General features: G+C 45.0%; 1 protein-coding gene across 1 annotated transcript in view; it reads right to left on the reverse strand.

The window, feature by feature from the left end:
• Nucleotides 1-181: 181 nt before the first annotated feature.
• The window catches only part of LOC117540965 (caskin-2-like), a 173,179-nt gene continuing 153,245 nt past the window's right edge, over nt 182-20,115 (reverse strand). Inside the window, exons 15-21 of the mRNA XM_034207957.1 lie at nt 19,234-19,310; nt 18,873-18,983; nt 8,611-8,712; nt 8,370-8,508; nt 2,623-4,629; nt 1,567-1,733; nt 182-899 (exon numbers count right to left, since the gene is read on the reverse strand). Coding sequence (XP_034063848.1) covers nt 846-899; nt 1,567-1,733; nt 2,623-4,629; nt 8,370-8,508; nt 8,611-8,712; nt 18,873-18,983; nt 19,234-19,310 — 2,657 coding nt within the window. The 3' untranslated portion in view covers nt 182-845. The remainder of the gene's footprint in view (nt 900-1,566; nt 1,734-2,622; nt 4,630-8,369; nt 8,509-8,610; nt 8,713-18,872; nt 18,984-19,233; nt 19,311-20,115) is intronic.

The raw sequence follows: 20,115 nt of genomic DNA on the forward strand, positions 1-20,115 counted from the left end.
GTTGCACTATTCACCTTTGAAACAGTAAATTGATCATGAATCAATATATATTTTTTATAAACGAATGGCATCACCCAGGATGAGAAGGCGGGGGTTAAGCAAATTGTCCTTTAAATGATTTCCAGGATGACGCACAATTCATTGGAAATATTAATTAAAATGAAAAAAGTTGAACAACTTTCATTTTTATAATGCATAGTTTAAATGCTTTTTAAATGTACTATAATTTATTAATTTATTATATTTTAACATAAAAGTCTTTAATAATTCTGTGTTAGTGTTCAGTCACTTTGAAACGAACAACATATTCCGACACACGTCACTGCCTCTGAAATGTTTAAAAGCATCTCCATTGTGTGAGAGAGAAGAGCTGTAAACAACTGTCAAATCAAATACGCTACTATAAATACCACATAACTATATTTGCCTTATGTTATAAACAATAACATATTTACAACACAGTTGTGCTAATATATGAGAACGATTGAAACAGTGAAATTATACGAACTGTATTTGTTAATACAAAAATAAAGACATAAATATACTCTATCTGACACAGTGATACATTTACAGGCCAACTCCATGGACTCTCATTCCCTAGATTGAGGACACCCTGCTGCTCCGGAGTGTTGCATCATCAGCTGGGTCCTGAGGCAAAGGGCTCACGTTGAAAAACTGGGCAATAATGAGGAACAGTTGTGCAGGAAATCCTCAAAATGTGCACTTCTATAAAAGTATCTATGTTATTTAATCAAAGGATCATCTGTCTGATATCTGGGAAACTGGGGGGCAGAGTTTGGGGGGGGGGGGGTCACTCTAACATGGCGTCCAGCTGGTCAGCCAGGTCATCGAACATGTTGCTGATGTGGTCCAGAATGTTTCCTGCTGCCTTCACTGAGCTGTGGGACACAGGACTGTTACAGAGCTGCTGGAAACGAGTCATGTGATGATGACCCCCATACGCTCATTTCTAAAATGAATGTTCCTTATGATGATACAATGATAAAAGGATACGTGTTTTTTCCAAATACCTTTCTCCAGCAGTTCACTTGCTAGCTAGCTTAATAACCACCCGGTATTTGACACATTTTGAAATAGATGGACAAATCATGTCTGATTATGGTAGGCTGAAAAGGTAAGTTCCTATCTGAATTTGATGCCTTAACGGTTTAAATGACTCAATCTTTCTTTAGCATACTCATATTTATTCATATTGTCATTAACGGTCTACCTTATATTCATATTTATTTGGTGGATAGTGTCTGTATATACTCTATATTTGTATACCTGATCTTTAGTGTATTACATTTCTATACTGCTGTTTATAATGTTTATACCTACTTATAATGTATAAGTATATATACATTTTTTTTTTTATGCCTGAATAACCACTTTCTGCTTGTTTAGATGCTAACTGCATTTTGTATAGTACTTGTATAAAATGTAAAATATATAGCATATAACGCAAATATTTTTATTTTACAATGACTTCCTGTTATTTCTCATAGAAGGTTTCCACCTTGCAGTTTCCCAGGAGATTGTGTAACCCTGATTAGTATCAATTACCTGTCCACATCGCCCCCCTTGTTCTCCACCACCTTGAGAGCTTCCTCCAGGGACGTGCTGGTCTGCTCCAGCCTCTGCTGAGCCAGAACCTCCAGACCTGCCGCCCCCCCCCCCTGGGGCTGAGGGGGGGCTGGACGCAGCGCTCTGGGCCCTGGTGAGGTTCAGTCCTGAGAGACAAGCAGTAATCCGGTATTTAACATTATTACATGGTTTAGTTGAATACTCGATTCTGATTGGTCAATTCAGAACACGTGACACATTGTTAATCCAGTAGTACAGACCGCTCTCAAGGATGTATTGACCGTTGTTAAGGACGCTCACATCTGCAGAAAGAAGTCCGGTTGATTGAACTGTATACAGTTTGGTCGAAACATGGTCAAACTGTTTGCTTGTCTTTAGTTTTCCGTTGTCTACCGGGTTAGTTCTATTAATTTTAATATATTTGGTGAGCACAGTAATTTGGATGAATGGTTAGTGGCTGATGAGTCCCCAGTGAAGAAAAGAAAAAGACAAGAGGGACAAGAAAACAGCGGAGAAGTAACGGGGCAGAAACCCTCAACACGGAGCTGCGGTCCTTTGTACGCAGCGGTCCAGACATAGACATCAAACGGCAAAACATATTCAGTTGCCAGTTACTTTGGCATTAGGGCAGGGATATAGATACTTTCCAAGGTTTGACATCATGAATTGTGCTATTTTAAAGCAAGCAACGATGATTGCAAATCTGTAATCAAAACGCTATCGAAGCAGTTCAAACGGTAACAACGGACTATTTCTCTTAGCGAATGCATGTCATTTTAAATCAATAAAACTATTTTTTAAATCTATAAAAGCATTTCAATTAATATTGGGAGTCATGTTGTTACTTTGTTGAGAATGTGGCCATGTAATAAGCCACATTCTGATCAAGATCCCTCCGCTTCACGTTGGGCTCCTGATCAGCCTGTCGGGTGTTCTTTTACCCATAATGACCACCTCGCTGCACATTATCCCTTATTTAATGAAGCATTTTTGGCCAAAATATGTTTCCTGAGAAGGCAGGTTGAGTCTCGTTACCTGCGGGTGCTGGGGGGGCCGCGCCGGGCTGTGGGGGCCTGGCTGCAGCTTTCTGGGGACTCCCAGGTCTGGGGCAATGTGCAAATGTGTGTGTGTGTAGCTTCGGGGAGACGGTGTGGACCTGAACGCTGGTCAGTTTAGGAATTGCTGTTGGGGCACCAGCTCGTCCTGTGGAGAATGTTTTCTGGGGGGGTGCTGGTCTGCTGTTTGGGGGGGGGTTAAGAGGACTGGAAGGTTTAGAGGACACTGGAGGCTTGGGGCCTTTTCCAATAGAGCCCTCTCTCTGGAACACATCCCCCGGCCCCTGAGCTGGATCCTTGCTCAGCACCCTGACATCGCTGTTGCCTCTGTTGGGGGGGGGCACCCTGACATCGCTGTAGTCTCTGGGTCGGTGTCGTCTCTTCACCGTGTCGGACTCTTTCAGGTTGAACTCTGGGAGCTCCAGGGTGTGGGGGGTCGGAGTCTTGACTTCAGCATCAGCGGGGGGGGCCACAGCTCCCCGGGCCCGCTGCTTCATGGTGTGGTTTCCTTCTTCAGCGAATGGGAGATGCCCCACACTGTGGTTTGGAGACGGAACGCCCCGAGACACTCTCTCACTCTTCCTAGCTCTCTCTCCAGGTGTCTCCTCTGTGCCCCCCCCTCTCTGTCTGTCAGGCTCTACATTTGTCCTCTTCAGGCCCTCCAGGTCCACAGCAGGGGCCGCTTTGTGCTGAAGGAGGATGTGAGGAATGGGGGAGGACACAGGAAGGAAGACAGGTGACAGAGGGGTCTGAGGGGGGGGCATGTCTATCCTCCTGGATGGACTACTGCACCCCCCCTCCAGTCGAGCTGCAATGCTCTTCACGATTCCAGGGCCCTCCGCCCCCAACCCGGTTTTAATTTCTGACTCTTTCCCGTCTTTGGTACTGCATGTCGGGCCACTGCTGACAGAGCTCATCCTCTTGGGGGGGACTGGGGGCGGGCCTTCGCGTCTGGAGCGCACTGCGAATGATTGGCTGCGGTTGATGTGGCGTTGGGCCGCCCCTGCGGCGCTGGTGTGCCCGCGGCCCGGCCTGCGGGACAGCGTGGCGTAGGAGGGCATGGCTGAGGTGGGGGCTGAGGAGCAGGGGGGGGGCGCGTCGTCCTCTTCGTCTGGCTCTCCGTCAGACAGAGCGTAGCGGGTCAGGCTCTGGGCGCGTTTCTTGTGAGGGCCGCCCTTCGGACCTTCGCGAGCCGGGTCCCGGGCAGGCCGTGGGGCCAGCAGAGGGACGGGTCCAGGCAGTGGCATGGAGAGCAGCCAGGGGGCCCCACTGACCCCCCCCGCCTTGGCGTGGAGGTAATTGAAGGCCGTCTGCGTGGGGGCAGGCTGCGGGGATGGAGAAGAGGGGGAGGAGGGCTGGAGGTGTTTGGTCTTGGGGGGTGGGGGCGGGTAGGCAATGCGGGGCATCTTGCAGGGAGTAATGGGAGGGATAAGGGGGGCGAAGGGGACACTGTTGGGGGTGGCTGAGCGACAGCGCTCCAACATCTCTGAGGGTCTGTATCTGCTCCTGACTCCAGGACTGCTCCCCCCACACCCCTCCTCCCCCCCCCCACTCTCCTCTGAGTGCATGGCGGTCCCTGCATTCCAGGGGTTTCGAGAACATCCTGAGTTTGAGTTCCCGGAGCCTCGGGACCACGTGCTGATGCTCTCCTGACTGACATACATGGCTGCTGCAGAGCCCACCCTAATGCTGAACGCCTCTGCAGACCCCCCCAGCGCCCTGCCCATCATGGCGCTTTGCAGCTTGGCGCTCAGCTCGCTGTCCTGGAAGGAGAGCAGGGTCCTGGGGGAGCGAGGGGAGGGGCAGCAGTCGTCAGAAGGAGTGTGAGTGTGCAGAGTGTGTGTTGGTGTGTGTTCGATGGCCACCAGCTCCAGGGCTGCGGGGGGCTTGCGCTGGAGGGTCCCGCCTCCAGCTCTGTCGGCATGGTTACGAGAACGCTGCAGGTCACATAGTCTCTTCACCGCTAACATCAGCTTCTTCTGGTGGCCTGAAACAGAGAGAGAGATCTACCTGAATACACACACACACACACACACACACACACACACACACACACACACACACACACACACACACACACACACACACACACACACACACACACACACACACACACACACACACACACACACACACACACACACACACACACACACACACACACACACACACACACACACACACACACACACACACACCTCTCCTCAGACACACTGCACTGTGAGGAGCTGTATTGGCCTTCATAGGGTCGGACACATGGCCAGTCTGTGTCTCAGTTGATTGAAGGTGTAAGCAGCGCAGCACCAGAGCATCTAGCTGTGGCTGTTTTTCATAGCACACTTTAAGAACCCAAGAACAGGAAACAACCAATAAAACCCGGCACATTTCTGTCCTTCATTCCATAACTATGGCTCTATGGTTAATACGGAGGAGCATTTCAGTGCAGGGCCACGCAGAGCTTACACACATGTCCAGTGTTTCCTGTTTTCATGTCGTTTGCTAAAATGCCACATGGTCATATATATCCTCTGCTCTCATGTTATCAAGTGCCGGTATCCGACACACTCTAACACACAAAAACTCACACACATAGGTACACACACACGGTCCTTCTCATCGTTCGGGGTTACTCAGACTATTGTGTTTTAACGTTTTAACCATTGTTTTCTATGTTGGTCACAGGATTGGCCCTAGAGTCGACGCACCGCATTACTAAAGCGAGACCTTACTCTTACTCTTCGCACAGGCATATGATGGCTGCTGGACCCCCACCACTAATGCCTGGCACCCCCACTACGCTGTGCTGTGAGTTTTCACAGTGTGAGTTGATCCATGTAAATGTATCCAACTGCTAGTGCTGCCATCCCATAAAAGTGGTCTTCAATGAATCACCACCAACATGTATAAGTTACTAGGGCCGGGACTCGATTAAAAAAATTAATCTAATTAATTAGAGGCTTTGTAATTAATTAATCGAAATTAATCGCATTTTTAATCGCATATAAATATTTGACTTGAGAACAGTGAGAAGCAATTTTTTTCACATGGATTTTAGTATACCATTAGGCGCATTCACACCGCAGTACTTTTCCCACAAAGGTTCATGAGAACAAATGAAGCCGCTGACGTCACTTCTTCTTCTTCGGGTTTACTGGCAGGCCGCAAACCACTTCACGGCGTATACTGCCGCCCAAAGTCCCCGGCCGGAAGTCCCCGGAGTTGGGGACTGGCTTCAGTAGAAGCTGCTGGGAGTCCCAGCAGCCTTCCGAGTAAATCGCCAGAACGCCGACACCTCCTCATCTCCACCGCTCCCATGTTTTATTTTGTGTTGCCATAAGTTAGTCTCTCTGCGTTTCTGCGCTGGGCTAATGCTAATAATGCTAATGCGAGGATAATAAAATGGCGGCTTCACCAAACTTTTTGGGAGTTTTACGGGGCGTGGTTTGCAATCCGCCCAGCCAATCAGAAATATAGCTCTTTTCTCACAAAAGAGCCGTACGAAAGTCCCTGCTCTCTAGCAGCTCTCTGCTCTCTAGCAGGGACTTTCGTGGGGGTAAAAAGGTTCTCATGAACTAATTTTAGTACCGGCTCTTTTTGGTGTGAACCATAGACTGTATGGTGTGAACGCGATAAAAGAGGCTAACGTCCACGCTAGCTTCCACGCTAGCTGCTATATGTTTTGCATTGAGGTGATACTTGAGGCTTGATGTGCTGCGGTGATATGCGAATTCCTTTTTGCATAATTTGCACACAACCGTGCTCTTATCAACGCTTCCATCCGTCCGTTTTTTAAAACAATATTTCCCACTGTTGTTCACTGTGGTTTGTTGTTGTCTGAAGTCATGAACGTTAGTTGGTGCTCCAGTATAATCGGTACGCCTGAAACTCATCCAGTGAGAAACGCTCCGCGGTGCAAAAATAAGTGCGATTAAAATGCGTTAATTTATTTAACGCGTTAATTTTTGTGTAATTAATTAATCTTAATTAACGCGTTAAAGTCCCGGCCCTAAAGTTTACATTAGCAGATAAAATAGTCTGTTAATTGAATGCTTTGATTTAACATCCCACTTGTGTGGAGGTTATGCAGGCGATGATTTAAAGCAGTCTTTACTGAAGTACTGTGTTCACTGCTAAAAAATATACAAAATAGATGAATGTTTACGTTGTATATTCAAAGTAGAGTGGAAATGTATCAAGTGATTGTTGGAGTCTGAAGCCCACCATAATGTGTCAAGTCTGTGTGGAGGCACAGTTTAGCCTCCTGCTAGCATTAATGGACACACACAGATTTGAGGAGAGGTGAATCCACTGAGACCACAGACATGCAGAGCAAGGAATCATAGTCTGCTGCTGAACAAACTCAAATGCTATGGCTTTGATTCTGTTGCTATGTGTTGGATGGAGAGCTACCTGACTAGGAGAAGGCAGCAAGTGTTTTTCAATGGGAGCTTTTCTGAAAGTAAGGTGTTGCAGTGTGGGGTCCCACAGGGGAGTTCACTTGGGCCTTTGTTGTATTCTATATTCACAAATGACCTTCCTTACGTATTAAATAAGTCCAGTGTAATAATGTATGCTGATGATTCCACGATGTACAGTACAGCATCAACATGTAGTGAGTTAAACTATCTACTTAAAATAGAGATTAAAGCCATAGCAGACTGGGTCAACAATAACAAACTGGTACTCAACATTGCAAAAACAAAAGCAATGGTATTCGGATCCAGACATATGTTAAGCAGCAATCCTCAATTAAGCCTGACGCTGGCTGGTCAGCCAGTGGAACAGGTAAACGAGACTAAGCTGCTTGGCATTGTTCTTGATTCTGGTTTACGGTGGACAAAGCAAATTGACAGTATCGTAACTAAAATGGGAAGGAGCATAGCTGTGGCGAGAAAATGTACAAAGTATGTAACACCAACCACTTTGAAACAAGTCATTCAGTCTCTGGTTTTGTCACATCTTGAGTACTGTCCGGTCATATGGTCATCAGCAGCAAAAACACATTTACAGAAATTACAAATAGCTCAAAACAAGGCTGCCAGACTAGCTCTCCACTGTTCGAAGCGCAATCATATTGGAGTTATGCATAGAAGCCTATCATGGCTTCCAGTTGAGAAACGTCTGCAATCTCGTGTTATCACTTTTTTTTTAAATGTCCAATTGAGCAAAAAACCACTGTATTTTTATGATCAAATAGTTTACACAAGAGACGAGCATGACCATAAGACTAGACAAGCTACATCAGGCCATTTACTGGCCCCTAAACCCAGGACACATCTTCTGAACTCTTCTGTGTCTTATAGAGCTATAATGGAACTCATTGCCAAACTACCTTACTGAAATAGAGTCCAGAGCCTCTTTCAAGAAGAGATTGAAGGGCCATCTACTAATGACCATGTACCCTTGTGAGCTGTGAACCCTAATTTAATTTGATTGCATGCTTTGTACTGGTGGGTGTCTTGTGCACTCATCCTTGGCTGAGATTGATATTGAGAGTGGATGACATTGTTGATGATGTTGGAGATTGTTGATGATATTGGTGATGTTGTTAATGTTATTAATGATGTTAATGATGTCAGAACTTATGTCCTGAATGTTGCTGTATTACTGTTGTATTATTGTTGTATTGTTTTAAGTGTCGGACCCCAGGAAGAGTAGCTTTTGTCAAGAGCAAAAGCTAATGGGGATCCTTAATAAACATAAACATAAACATTTCAGAAAACTCACCCAGTTTGGTGATGCCTATCTCATGCAGGTCCTCCCACGTGATGTCTTTGACGATAGAGATGGAGTCATAGCCGTTTTCACACAGCCTCCTCTGGTACTGAGGCAGTCCGATCACACTCAGCCACTCCCCCAGCTCCGACTGTGAGCACCAGACACGAAACAGAGACAGAAGTCAGAACCATCCTGGACGTGGTGCTTTACTGATTCTAAGATTTTGCGTGTGACCATGATGTTTCCTCACAGGAGTGTAGTCAGGCAGCCACTCAGGGAGGCTCAGCCGGCCGATCTCCAGGGAGATCTTCTTCCTGTGGCCAGGTTTGGTCACTCCGATGGCTGTCAGGTCCTGGAGAACAAAATAAAATGAATACACAAGTTTCATCACACAATGATGCTGGTTAATTCATATAAAAGCCACATTTTGTAGTGAATCACTGGCTGTTGATAAACAGTAACACATTATGACACTATGCATATCTATATGCAGTGGTGGAAGGTAACAAATGCCATTTACTCAAGTGTTGTACTTGAGTACCTTTTTTTACATATTTGAAATTGACTTTAATATTTTCATGTATTGCTACTTTATAATAATAATAATGCATTTTATTTATGGGCGTCTTTCAAAGCTCTCAAGGACACCTTACAAAGCATAATCAAAAACAAGCAACAAAGAAGGTCAAACAGTAATTCGAGACTTAAAAAACAAAGACTTAAAAACAACAATCAGTTTAGAGGAATTATCAAATAGAATACGCCAGTTTAAAAAGGTGGGTTTTCAGGCAGGATTTGAAGGTTGAGAGTGAGTCCATATTGCGGATGTCTTGTGAGAGAAAGAGACGGGGGGAAGAGTGGCTGAAGGCTCTTGACCCCATGGTGGTCAGGCGGGCAGAAGGTACAGTGAGTACCAAAGTTTGCTGATGAATAAAAGGTCCGAAACAAAGTTTCCAGTTCGATTCAGTCCATTTATTTCCTTTTCACTGGTTTCCATTTAACTTGATTATTTCTATCGTTCACCATACCGTGTGTGTGTGTGTGTGTGTGTGTGTGTGTGTGTGTGTGTGTGTGTGTGTGTGTGTGTGTTCTCCGTGTCTGGTCCGTGTGTGTGGTCAAAAACTGTATGGCCTTCCGGCGGAACCTCTAACCACAAACATAGTTTGTAGGTTTTTTGAGGATTGGAGTAACGGCAGCAGTTTTGAAGGCAGATGGAACGGTTCCATGGGACAGCGAGGAGTTGAAAAGGTTAACAAGATAGGGGCAGAGGACGGGGAGGCAGGACTTCAGGAGAGGAGTGGGTAGAGGGTCAAGGGAGCAGGTTGTGGGATTTGAGGAACCGATCAGATGGAGTATTTCAAGTGGGGTAACCAGGTTGAACTGGGAGAGGCGGCGCTGGGGAGGAGGAGTCAGGAGGTCAAGGGAGATGGGGGGAGAAATGGTAGCGGTGGAGGTTGGGGGAGATGCTTGTATATCAGTGTGCATCTGGACCCGGTGACAACATTACCTATTGACGCAGCAACCACTGTAAGTTATATTCTTGTTTAATTAGACTTCTCGGTTTCATTTATTCGACTCTGTATAATTGTTACTGTAGCTTAAACGGCTAAATCGCTTTTGAGAGATTTTAAATCTCAGATCTGCTCAGGCGAAACCTGCTTTACAGCTCTCAGCACTCAAGCCTGCATTATTAACATAGGCAGGGCCAGTCTATTGATTGCGTGAAGTAGAACCGCATGACTCAGTCATCCTTTAGCTCAAAAAGCATTTAAATACCGCATTTAGAAACTGATGAACTCAGTGTACATCTGGACCCGGTGACAACATTACCTATTGACGCAGCAACCACTGTAAGTTATATTCTTGTTTAATTAGACTTCTCGGTTTCATTTATTCGACTCTGTATAATTGTTACTGTAGCTTAAACGGCTAAATCGCTTTTGAGAGATTTTAAATCTCAGATCTGCTCAGGCGAAACCTGCTTTACAGCTCTCAGCACTCAAGCCTGCATTATTAACATAGGCAGGGCCAGTCTATTGTCGCCCATCAGCTGTAGATAGTTAACTAATTAACTTCAGCTGTGAGAACTGAGCAATCAGGCGTCCATTTCGGGTAGCTCTTTCCTGGAGCGTCAGCTTCAGCGGCAGACAGGCTAAGACTGACAAAGACATTAGAGTCCTACAGGAGTAAGACTGACAAAGACATTAGAGTCCTACAGGAGTCACGAGGGAGGCAAAGAGGAGGCAAATCCTACTTTGATTGAGCTAAGTATCGTTGGTGTTTTTACTTTTTAATTTAGTTGTTTAGCCCCTCATGCTATAATCATGTGTATTTTCTCCATTCCTGTTCATGTGTCTTCTCGCAATTATCACTGGCCCCGTGTCTTCTCGCAATTATCACTGGCCCCGTGTATCTCGTAATCGATATAACCGGCCTGCTCTCGTCTATCCCACATGCTCCACTGAGATCCAACATCTAGTTTCAGGTGGCCTGTGGAACTGCCAGTCAGCTGTTCCTAAGGCTGACTTCATCTCTGGCTACACCTCCCTGCAGTCTCTGGATTTCCTTGCTCTCACTGAGACCTGGATTACTCCATCCAACACATCCACCCCAGCAGCTCTCTCCACTGCATAATCCTTCTCCCATACACCCAGACCCACTGGCAGAGGAGGTGGCACTGGTCTCCTGCTCTCTCCCAAATGGAGCTTTTCCCTCTTCAAGCTACCTAACTTTACTCCTTCCACCTTTGAGTTCCATGCCGTCACAGTAACCCATCCTATACAGTTAACCATTGTTGTTCTCTACCGTCCACCAGGCGCCTTGGGGGACTTCTTGGAGGAATTAGATCATCTCCTCTCACACATCCCTGAAACCGGCCCTCCCGCTGTACTTCTCGGAGACTTCAACCTCCAGACGGGGAAGATAGACGAACTAACATCTCTGTTAACCGCCTTTGCTTTCTCACTCTCTCCGTCCCCACCGACTCATAAAGCTGGCAATGTCCTTGATCTCATATTCTCAAGGAACTGCGCTACTTCTAACCTCTCTGTAAACCCGCTCCACACATCCGATCACTTCTTCATTTCATTCTCTCTATCCCTTTCCAAATATAACAAACTAATCTCTTCCCATCCTACACTTGTCCGCCGTAACCTTCGCTCCCTCTCTCCCTCTACCTTTGCCTCGTCGGTGCTCTCAGCCCTCCCTTCCTCTGATTCGTTCCAACTACTGCCTCCAAACTCTGCTGCAGAAACTCTCCTCTCTACTCTCTCATCCACTCTGGACTCGCTCTGTCCTCTGACATCTCGGCAGGCTCGTCAGTCCCCTCCGGCTCCCTGGCTAAATGATGCACTGCGTGCTAATAGAACCGTCCTTAGGGCAGCAGAGCGGAAATGGTGGAAATCCAAACACCGTGACGACCTCCTAACCTATCAAGCTCTCCTCTCCTCTTTCTCTGCTTCGATCTCTCAAGCAAAAAGCACTTTCTTTCAAGATAAGATCCAATATTCCTATTCCAATCCTAAAAAACTATTTTCCATCTTCTCCACCCTCTTGGACCCTCCAAAAGCTCCTCCCCCCTCCTCACTTCTGTCAAGCGACTTTGTTACCCACTTTGAAAAAAAGGTTAATGATATTCGCTCTTCTTTTTCTGACTCACCTCTACTCACCACTGGGTCACCAGACCCTCCTTCCACCAACACACTAACCTCCTTTTCCCCTCTCTCTCCAAGTGAGGTTCTTACCCTCATTACCTCTGCCCGCCCTACCACCTGTCCTCTGGACCCTATCCCTTCAAACCTCCTTCAGACTATCGCTCCTGATATTCTACCGTTTCTCACCCATTTCATCAACACTTCTCTAACTTCTGGTCACTTTCCAAACAGTCTCAAGGAGGCAAGAGTAAACCCTCTCCTAAAGAAACCCACTCTCAACCCGTCTGATGTTATAAACTACAGGCCTGTCTCTCTCCTCCCGTTCCTGTCTAAATCACTTGAACGCGCTGTCTTTAAACAACTCTCCTGTTATCTCAATCAGAACAACCTTCTGGATCCGCACCAGTCTGGTTTCAAGGCAGGTCACTCCACAGAAACTGCTCTCATTGCTGTCACGGAGGAACTGCACACTGCCAAAACTGCATCCCTCTCCTCTGTCATCATCCTGTTGGACCTGTCTGCTGCATTCGACACGGTGAATCATCAGATCCTCCTTCGCACTCTCCAAAAACTTGGAGTTTCAGGCTCTGCACTTTCCATCCTCACCTCATACCTGAAAGACCGTACCTACAGGGTGACTTGGAGAGGGTCTGAGTCCGACCCTTGTCAATTAACTACGGGGGTCCCTCAGGGCTCTGTTCTTGGTCCCCTCCTCTTCTCCTTGTACACAAACTCGCTCGGATCAGTCATTAGCCCGCATGGTTTTTCTTACCACTGCTACGCTGACGACACCCAATTAATTCTGTCCTTTCCCCGCTCAGAGACCCAGGTCGTCGCGCGCATCTCTGCTTGTCTGGCTGACATCTCTCAGTGGATGTCTGCTCACCACCTCAAGCTCAACCTTGACAAGACTGAGCTGCTCTTCCTCCCGGGAAAAGATTGTCCAACTCTTGACCTGACAATCAACATCGGCACCTCAGTTGTTTCCCCGACTCAGACTGCAAGGAATCTGGGTGTGACCCTAGATAACAACCTGTCCTTCACTGCAAACATCGCTGCTACAACCCGCTGCTGCAGATACACGCTTTACAACATCAGGAGATACGTCCCCAGCTGACTCAGAAAGCGACTCAGGTTCTGGTCCAGGCTCTCGTCATCTCACGCCTAGACTACTGCAACTCCCTCCTGGCTGGTCTACCTGCATGTGCCATCCGACCTCTGCAGCTCATCCAGAATGCAGCGGCTCGTCTGGTTTTCAACCTTCCTAAATTCTCCCACACCACTCCGCTCCTCCGCTCCCTTCACTGGCTTCCGGTAACTGCTAGAATCCACTTCAAGACACTGGTACTTGCTTACCGTGCTGCGAATGGATCTGGCCCTTCCTACATCCAGGACATGGTTAAACCGTGCACCCCAGCGCGTGCACTACGCTCTGCATCAGCCAAACGACTCGTTGCTTCCTCGCTACGAGGGGGACCCAAGTTCCCATCGGCGAAAACACGTGGGTTTGCTATCCTGGCTCCAAGATGGTGGAATGAGCTCCCCATTGACATCAGGACGGCAGATAGCTTGCACATCTTCCGGCGCAAACTGAAAACTCATCTCTTTCGACTCCACTTCGAGCGTTAGAACGATTAACGAAGCACTTTTATACTAATAAAGGACTGGATTACCTAAAGCCAGTTGAGTAGCACTTGAAATGTTTGGCTCTATGAAACCTGATATACTTATATGATTCTGTTTTCTTCAAGGTTGTGTCTTCCTGGTCGAATGTACTTATTGTAAGTCGCTTTGGACAAAAGCGTCAGCTAAATGCAATGTAATGTAATGTAATGTAATGTAATATCAGATGGAGCTGAGAAGGAGTGGTTAATGGCGTTCATTTTGTCTGCGAAAAACTGGAGGAATGAGCTGCAAGTAGCGGAAGTAGAAGTAGGGAGGTTATCAGCATGGGGTTTGAAGAGCTTGTTAACGGTGGAGAAGAGGGTCCTGGGGTTACGGGAGGGGTCAGTGAAGATGTTGGAGAGGTAGGCAGATTTAGCGGCAATAAGAGCATCTTTGTATGCATTGAGATGGAGTTTGTAGCTTATGTAATGGACTGTGAGGGATGATTTCTTTGAAAGACGTTCAAGTTGGCGGCCTCGCTGCTTCATTTTATGGAGTGCGAGTGTGAACCAGGGCGAGGAGGTCTTGAAAGTAACAGTTTTATTTTTGAGGGGGGCTAAAGTGTTGAGGGAGGTGAGTAGGGTGGAGTTGAGGTGGTTGAGCAGATCATCAGGTGAGCTGAGGGTTGCGTCCAGGTCGAGATTAGACAAAAAAAGCTTTAGGAATCCAAAGTACAGCATATAATAAGTATCCTGTATCAAGATTGATGCAAAACAAGTGACATTTTACCTTTTTAGAGAGTTTTAGCAAAAACAAACTCCACCTCTGAGGTGATTTGGGTTTAAATGGCCGTTTTTTACCGTTTCTCTGGAACCCATTGGTCGATTTTGGTGATTGACATCTCTTTTTGACCATTAGAGCCAATAGAATCGAAGGGGAATTTCCCCATACACACACATGGTAAAAAAAAAGTGGGGGCTTTACATGCAGGTTTGCATCAGAGTGAACCTATCTCTCGCTCTGACATCTGGAAACGTAAAAGCAGGTTTATTGCTTATGGATTATCAGAAATCGTTTCAAAGGGACACGGACACATTGGATTAACCTATGGATTAACCTTCAGCAGCGTTTTTATCGTTTTAATGCCATTGAAGACCACTTTTGACCAGACAACGACCAAGGTAGGCCATGTTGCCGGTTTTAGCTACCTAGCGCCACATGTTTTGATGTCCGTTCTTGTTAATAGCTTTGCGAGTTCTCATGGAGTGATAATGTATGTACCTATCGATTCTGTGTCATCTCACGATGCGAATCGATGGGTTGGGCGTGCAGCTACGATAAGTAATAAGGGTGTTATGAGTGAGTTTCTGTGCAACACCCCGTTAGCATTTTTCGCTCGTGGCTAATTCATAGGCTCAGCACTAGCTTTGTGTTTAAAAAAAAAAAGACCAGTTAGCTGAGTTTCTTCCCGTCACATGGATATAAAACATTCATAGTTTATTGAATATTAAGATGCCCTCAGACGCTGTTTCCTGCAGATGACGCGTTTCCCCCCCCGGTATCGGGGGTGCGGTGTAGAAGAGGTTAAAACAAGCGATCAAGTCACTGATATTGTCGGGAGGATAGGCTACTGTTCAAATGGCTGAGAGAACAGTACACATAGTGACAGAGAAATGACTAGGGATGGGTACCGAACCCCGGTATTACACAGGCCCCGGGGCTGAATTATTAAAGACCGTGGTACCGTTAAGCTCCGACGTTATCGGTCTTTTTATCGGTACTGGGGACATGTAAAAAATATATGTCATATTGCTACACAAATATTATATTGCAGTTTTAGTGTCGCCAACTCCGTTTCTAATAAGCAATAAGACTGCAAAATGCATCTTTTTGTATTTTCGATCTTTCCAGTCCAGACGAGAGATCTCTCTGTGTGCGAGGGGACGGGGCGGTAACACGAGCAATTTGTCTAAACATGTATCAAAAGTGCTCCACATTCAGACGGAGGAATGCACCGGGTTCGACTGTCTTTCTAGCTCTGTAGCTCCATCCACGAGTAACGTTTCCACGTCAGGTGTTATGTATGCTAGCAGCAACACAGAGAGTTAACTCAATTATACAAACATGGGTTAATGATTAGAGGAAACTGAGTTACTCTTTATTTTGTTAAAATTTCAGCTATTCTGTTTACAGTTCTGTCATCAGATTATTTAATACCATTTGTTAAAATACTGTTGTTTCTTTTGATGTGAAAAATAAATAAAAAAGCAATGTTAGTTTTGTTCACAATTTGTTTAGTTAGTTTACCTTGTTTTTTTCTCCAAAAGAACCGATAAGAGTACCGTTAAAAGACCGGACCAATAAGCGGTATCGATAAAAGTAGTAGTACCGTTAAAACCTTAACGATACCCATCCCTAGAAACGACAGTATTAGAGTAATATTCAGTAGTTCCAGAGAGCAGCGGCAGCAAGTCGTGCCAGCTTTCATTCTTTTACTCTAGTCAGGTGAATAGTGTACTTGTATTTACTCCTTCACATTTATTTTAACACTCACAGTTACATGCTGATATGGTAAAATACAGTACTGTGGTTAGGGCTGCACGATATATCGTGTCGTGACGATAATCGCGATATGCGCAGGACGTGACGATTCTTTTTTTTTTTTTTTAGGACTTATTAAGTTGGCAAATTAACTCAAACACGTCTTGTAGCAAGCACATAGCCGCGGGAAGTCATTTTGCTCAGGGGGTGCTGCCAAAAGTGGGGATGGAACCGTTTACATTTTTTTTAAAAAGGCGATGCCGGGCCGGGCCCGGCTGTCAGCGATACGAGCCGCATAAATTGTTTGTTAAAGTCGAGACACGGCAGGCAAAAACATCGTTTTTCATGCACTGGTCAATTTTTAGATGTTGTGCTATTTTGATTCCATAACATGTTTTCTTTCAGGCTTTTGGAAGGAAAACGTACAAAATACACATTTAAGTGTTCATTTTACTATAGTTTGTCTATTTGCATCTGTATATTTCTCCTAAATTCACCAAAAGTTAGCATTTCTAACGTAACATAAAGTACCGCGATCGCTGTTTGCACAATGTCATCGTTGGAAAAGCTCCGTCTCTCCTGCACAATGATCTCATCGGATCCAAATATGGTCATTTCCTTTGTATCAGCAACCAATCGTGAAAGTACAAAAGGGTCTTAAACCAAGAAACGAAATCTCATTGGCTGGTGTCAATTTCTGACAACGTGATTCGTTCAGATGCATCACGTGGTGTGCTAAAACACTTCCTGATTAGCTTTCCGCTAGAAATGTAAATCTCAAAATGGCAAAAGAACGGCGGAAAAAAACGTTCACAGAGAAGACAACAACAATTGTCACTTGCACGAAGCAAGGTTATACAAAACACAAATGACCCCGAACATGAAATACCTTCACGGAGTGCGTCGATGCGCAAGCTGTCATCCAAAGAACAGAGGGTTTAGCTAGCGCCTCACTGCAATCTTTAAAGGTCGTTTTCTCAAATTGAGTTTTTTCTCCTACTCTGAGTCCGAAATGTCAACTTCAGTTGCAATTACATACACCAGACCTTCCAGTTATATTCCTATCAATATTATGAAGGCTTTTACAGAAGGGTTTGTTCATATATCATTCATAGCCTGAATTATATAAGATTGTATACGTAGAAACATGGCGAAAATTGATATTTTAGGGCTGTTGACAATATTTTCTGATTTATGGAGTGATAAAGAGAGATATCCAAAATCCCTTCGGTGAAAGCCTTACAGTAGATGCTAATATGACTACAAAATGAAACGAGAATTTTGAACCTGGCTTTATCCAAAGTTCAGATTTCGGTTCCTGAAATGTGTTAACATATGCGCAAATGTAATGAGATAATGGATAATTTATATATATTACTCTAGTTGTAGAGGTGGTGGGCTGAGGAGTAGCTGGTGGTCCACTCTTTTTATTGGGTTGTTTGTTGGAGAAAAAAATCCAAAATCCTTTTTTGCGCCATTCTAGAAAGTTGTTACTCTGCAGTGTGTGTGTCGCGTCAATTACGTCACTCTCCCATGACCTACGACCTAGATGACTCGGATTTTACTTATTTGGAAAATAAATTCAAGCCACCTGATATATACAAATATATACTATGACTATTATATGCTACTGTATACAGCTAATTTTATTTTAAGTAAAATCATAACTATTTTATGTAGTTTAATCCTTTTTATTTAGGTGGTCACTCAGTTTTTCAAATGTACACCACTCGCCAACAGGGGGTGCTGCAGCACCCCCAGCACCCCTACTTCCCGCGGCTATGAGCAAGCAGCAACATAATTGTAACATAAGGAAAACTTGCGTGGCTCTCATGTCAGGGGTACTTGAGTGAGTGACATGCAGGCTCTGCATGCACAGCAAACCACCAATCACAATCAAATCTCCAAAGCAAACGGACCCCGTGATTAAAGGTAAAAACACTGAATAAAGTAATTTCATGAGTTTCTCCAGTTCGACACTGCCAACCGAGCTAGCTCAGCTTGTTGCTCTGATAACTTCAGATCCAGACGTCTGTGACTAAAATATTTCATCCGGTTAAATATAGTTAAAAAAATACCAATTGTATAGCATTAAAGTTCAAGAAAGGATGGTTTGCGGGAAAAAAAACGGTCTTTTCTTCAATTCCTGTATGTTTTCTTAAAAAAAAAAATCGCAATGTCAGTTTTTTCCAATATCGTGCAGCGCTAACTGTAGTACTAATCTACACAGTATTTCAAGTATCTAAATTTGGTCCACATTTACAATACAGTACTATGCTCATGAGTAGTCAGAGTACTTTTAATTTTGAAACTTTACAGATGTACTTGTATCTACTTATTCTGAATTGGGACATTGTGCAGAGTGAGTACTATCACTTTTTTTTTAAATGTAAGTACATTTTAATGTGAATACTTTTGTACTTCAACTCAAGTGACATATTAAAATCAGGACTTTTACTTGTAGTGGAGTATTTAAAGACCAAAGTATTTGTATTTTTACTTAAGTAAAGGATCTGAGTACTTCTTCTATATGTAGTAATAGAGTGTGGAGACAAGAAGTGAGAAAGGGGCTTCAGTGAGGAGCGTGATGCTGAGCAGACACAAATGTTGGCAAAAATACAACAGGGCCTGTGTCAAGAAACACATGCAACAATAACAACACTGGATCTTATTGTGAAGATGTATCATTATCAGCATATCAAAATGGTATCACCTCAGGGGTCATCCTGCTGATGGTGGGGACATCGTATCCTGCGAGGATGAAGTTGGATGTGTACTGCTCCAACTGAAACTCACACAGCCACTGGTAGATGGCATCAGAGTCCTGACAGTGGAGAGGCGGGGTGTTAATGAAGCATGCACACACACGCACGCACGCACACACGCACGCACGCACGCACGCCCACACACACACACGCACACACACACACACACACACACACACACACACACACACACACACACACACACACACACACACACACACACACACACACACACACACACACACACACACACACACACACACACACACACACACACACACACACACACACACACACACACACACACACCTTTCCCTCCAGAAGCTCTGCTGGCCTCGCAAAGCCTCTCTGAGGAGTGCCGACGTTGACCTGCCGTTGGGAGCTTCCTAGAAAACAAACACATGATGGATGAACTGGCTTACCTAAAGCCAGTTGAGTAGCACTTGAAATGTTTTTGCTATGAAACCTGATGTACTTATATGATTCTGTTTTCTTCAAGTTTGTATCTTGTTGGTCGAACGCACTTATTGTAAGTGGCTTTGGATAAAAGCCTCAGCTAAATGTAATAAACTCCTCCACACACTAACAGAAACAGGAAAAAGCAGCAAGCAAACAACAGCCACACATGTTCCACATTAGGGCTGCACGATTTGGGGAAATATTATAATTGCGATTTTTCTGACAGATATTGCGATTGGGATTCGATTTGCGATATTTGTTTTTAAGCGATTGGTTAACAATGTGGAGCACAGCACTTCTGATTGGTGTGGATGTTTTTTTTTTAAATAATTTGATAATCGCATCATTTAAAATCGCGATTTCGATTTAAAATCGATTTATCGTTCAGCCCTATTCCACATGTGATCATCCGATCAGGTCTAACAGGTTGAGTCTTGTTGACTCAAGCAGCTGGGTGTTGTGTCTCTCCAGGAGCGTGAAGGTGTGTTATGTACCTGATGTGAACACTCATGACTCATGTCTCTTTAAGTCATTCACATGAGCACAGATCTCTGAGGAATGCTCCTTTCCTCGCACGTCTCGTCTTCTGTTACCCGAGAGAGCGTTTTCTCCGCTTTTTTCTGTGCTCTTCTCCTGAAAGGGTCCATCTACGTTTAAATCAACGTTTAAATGTTGGATGCTCAGAGAATAAAGATAACAGGTTATTTCAGTTAAGCCCAAACACCACACCCT

Source organism: Gymnodraco acuticeps, unplaced genomic scaffold (genome assembly GCF_902827175.1).
Source record: "Gymnodraco acuticeps unplaced genomic scaffold, fGymAcu1.1, whole genome shotgun sequence".
NCBI lineage: Eukaryota > Metazoa > Chordata > Actinopteri > Perciformes > Bathydraconidae > Gymnodraco > Gymnodraco acuticeps.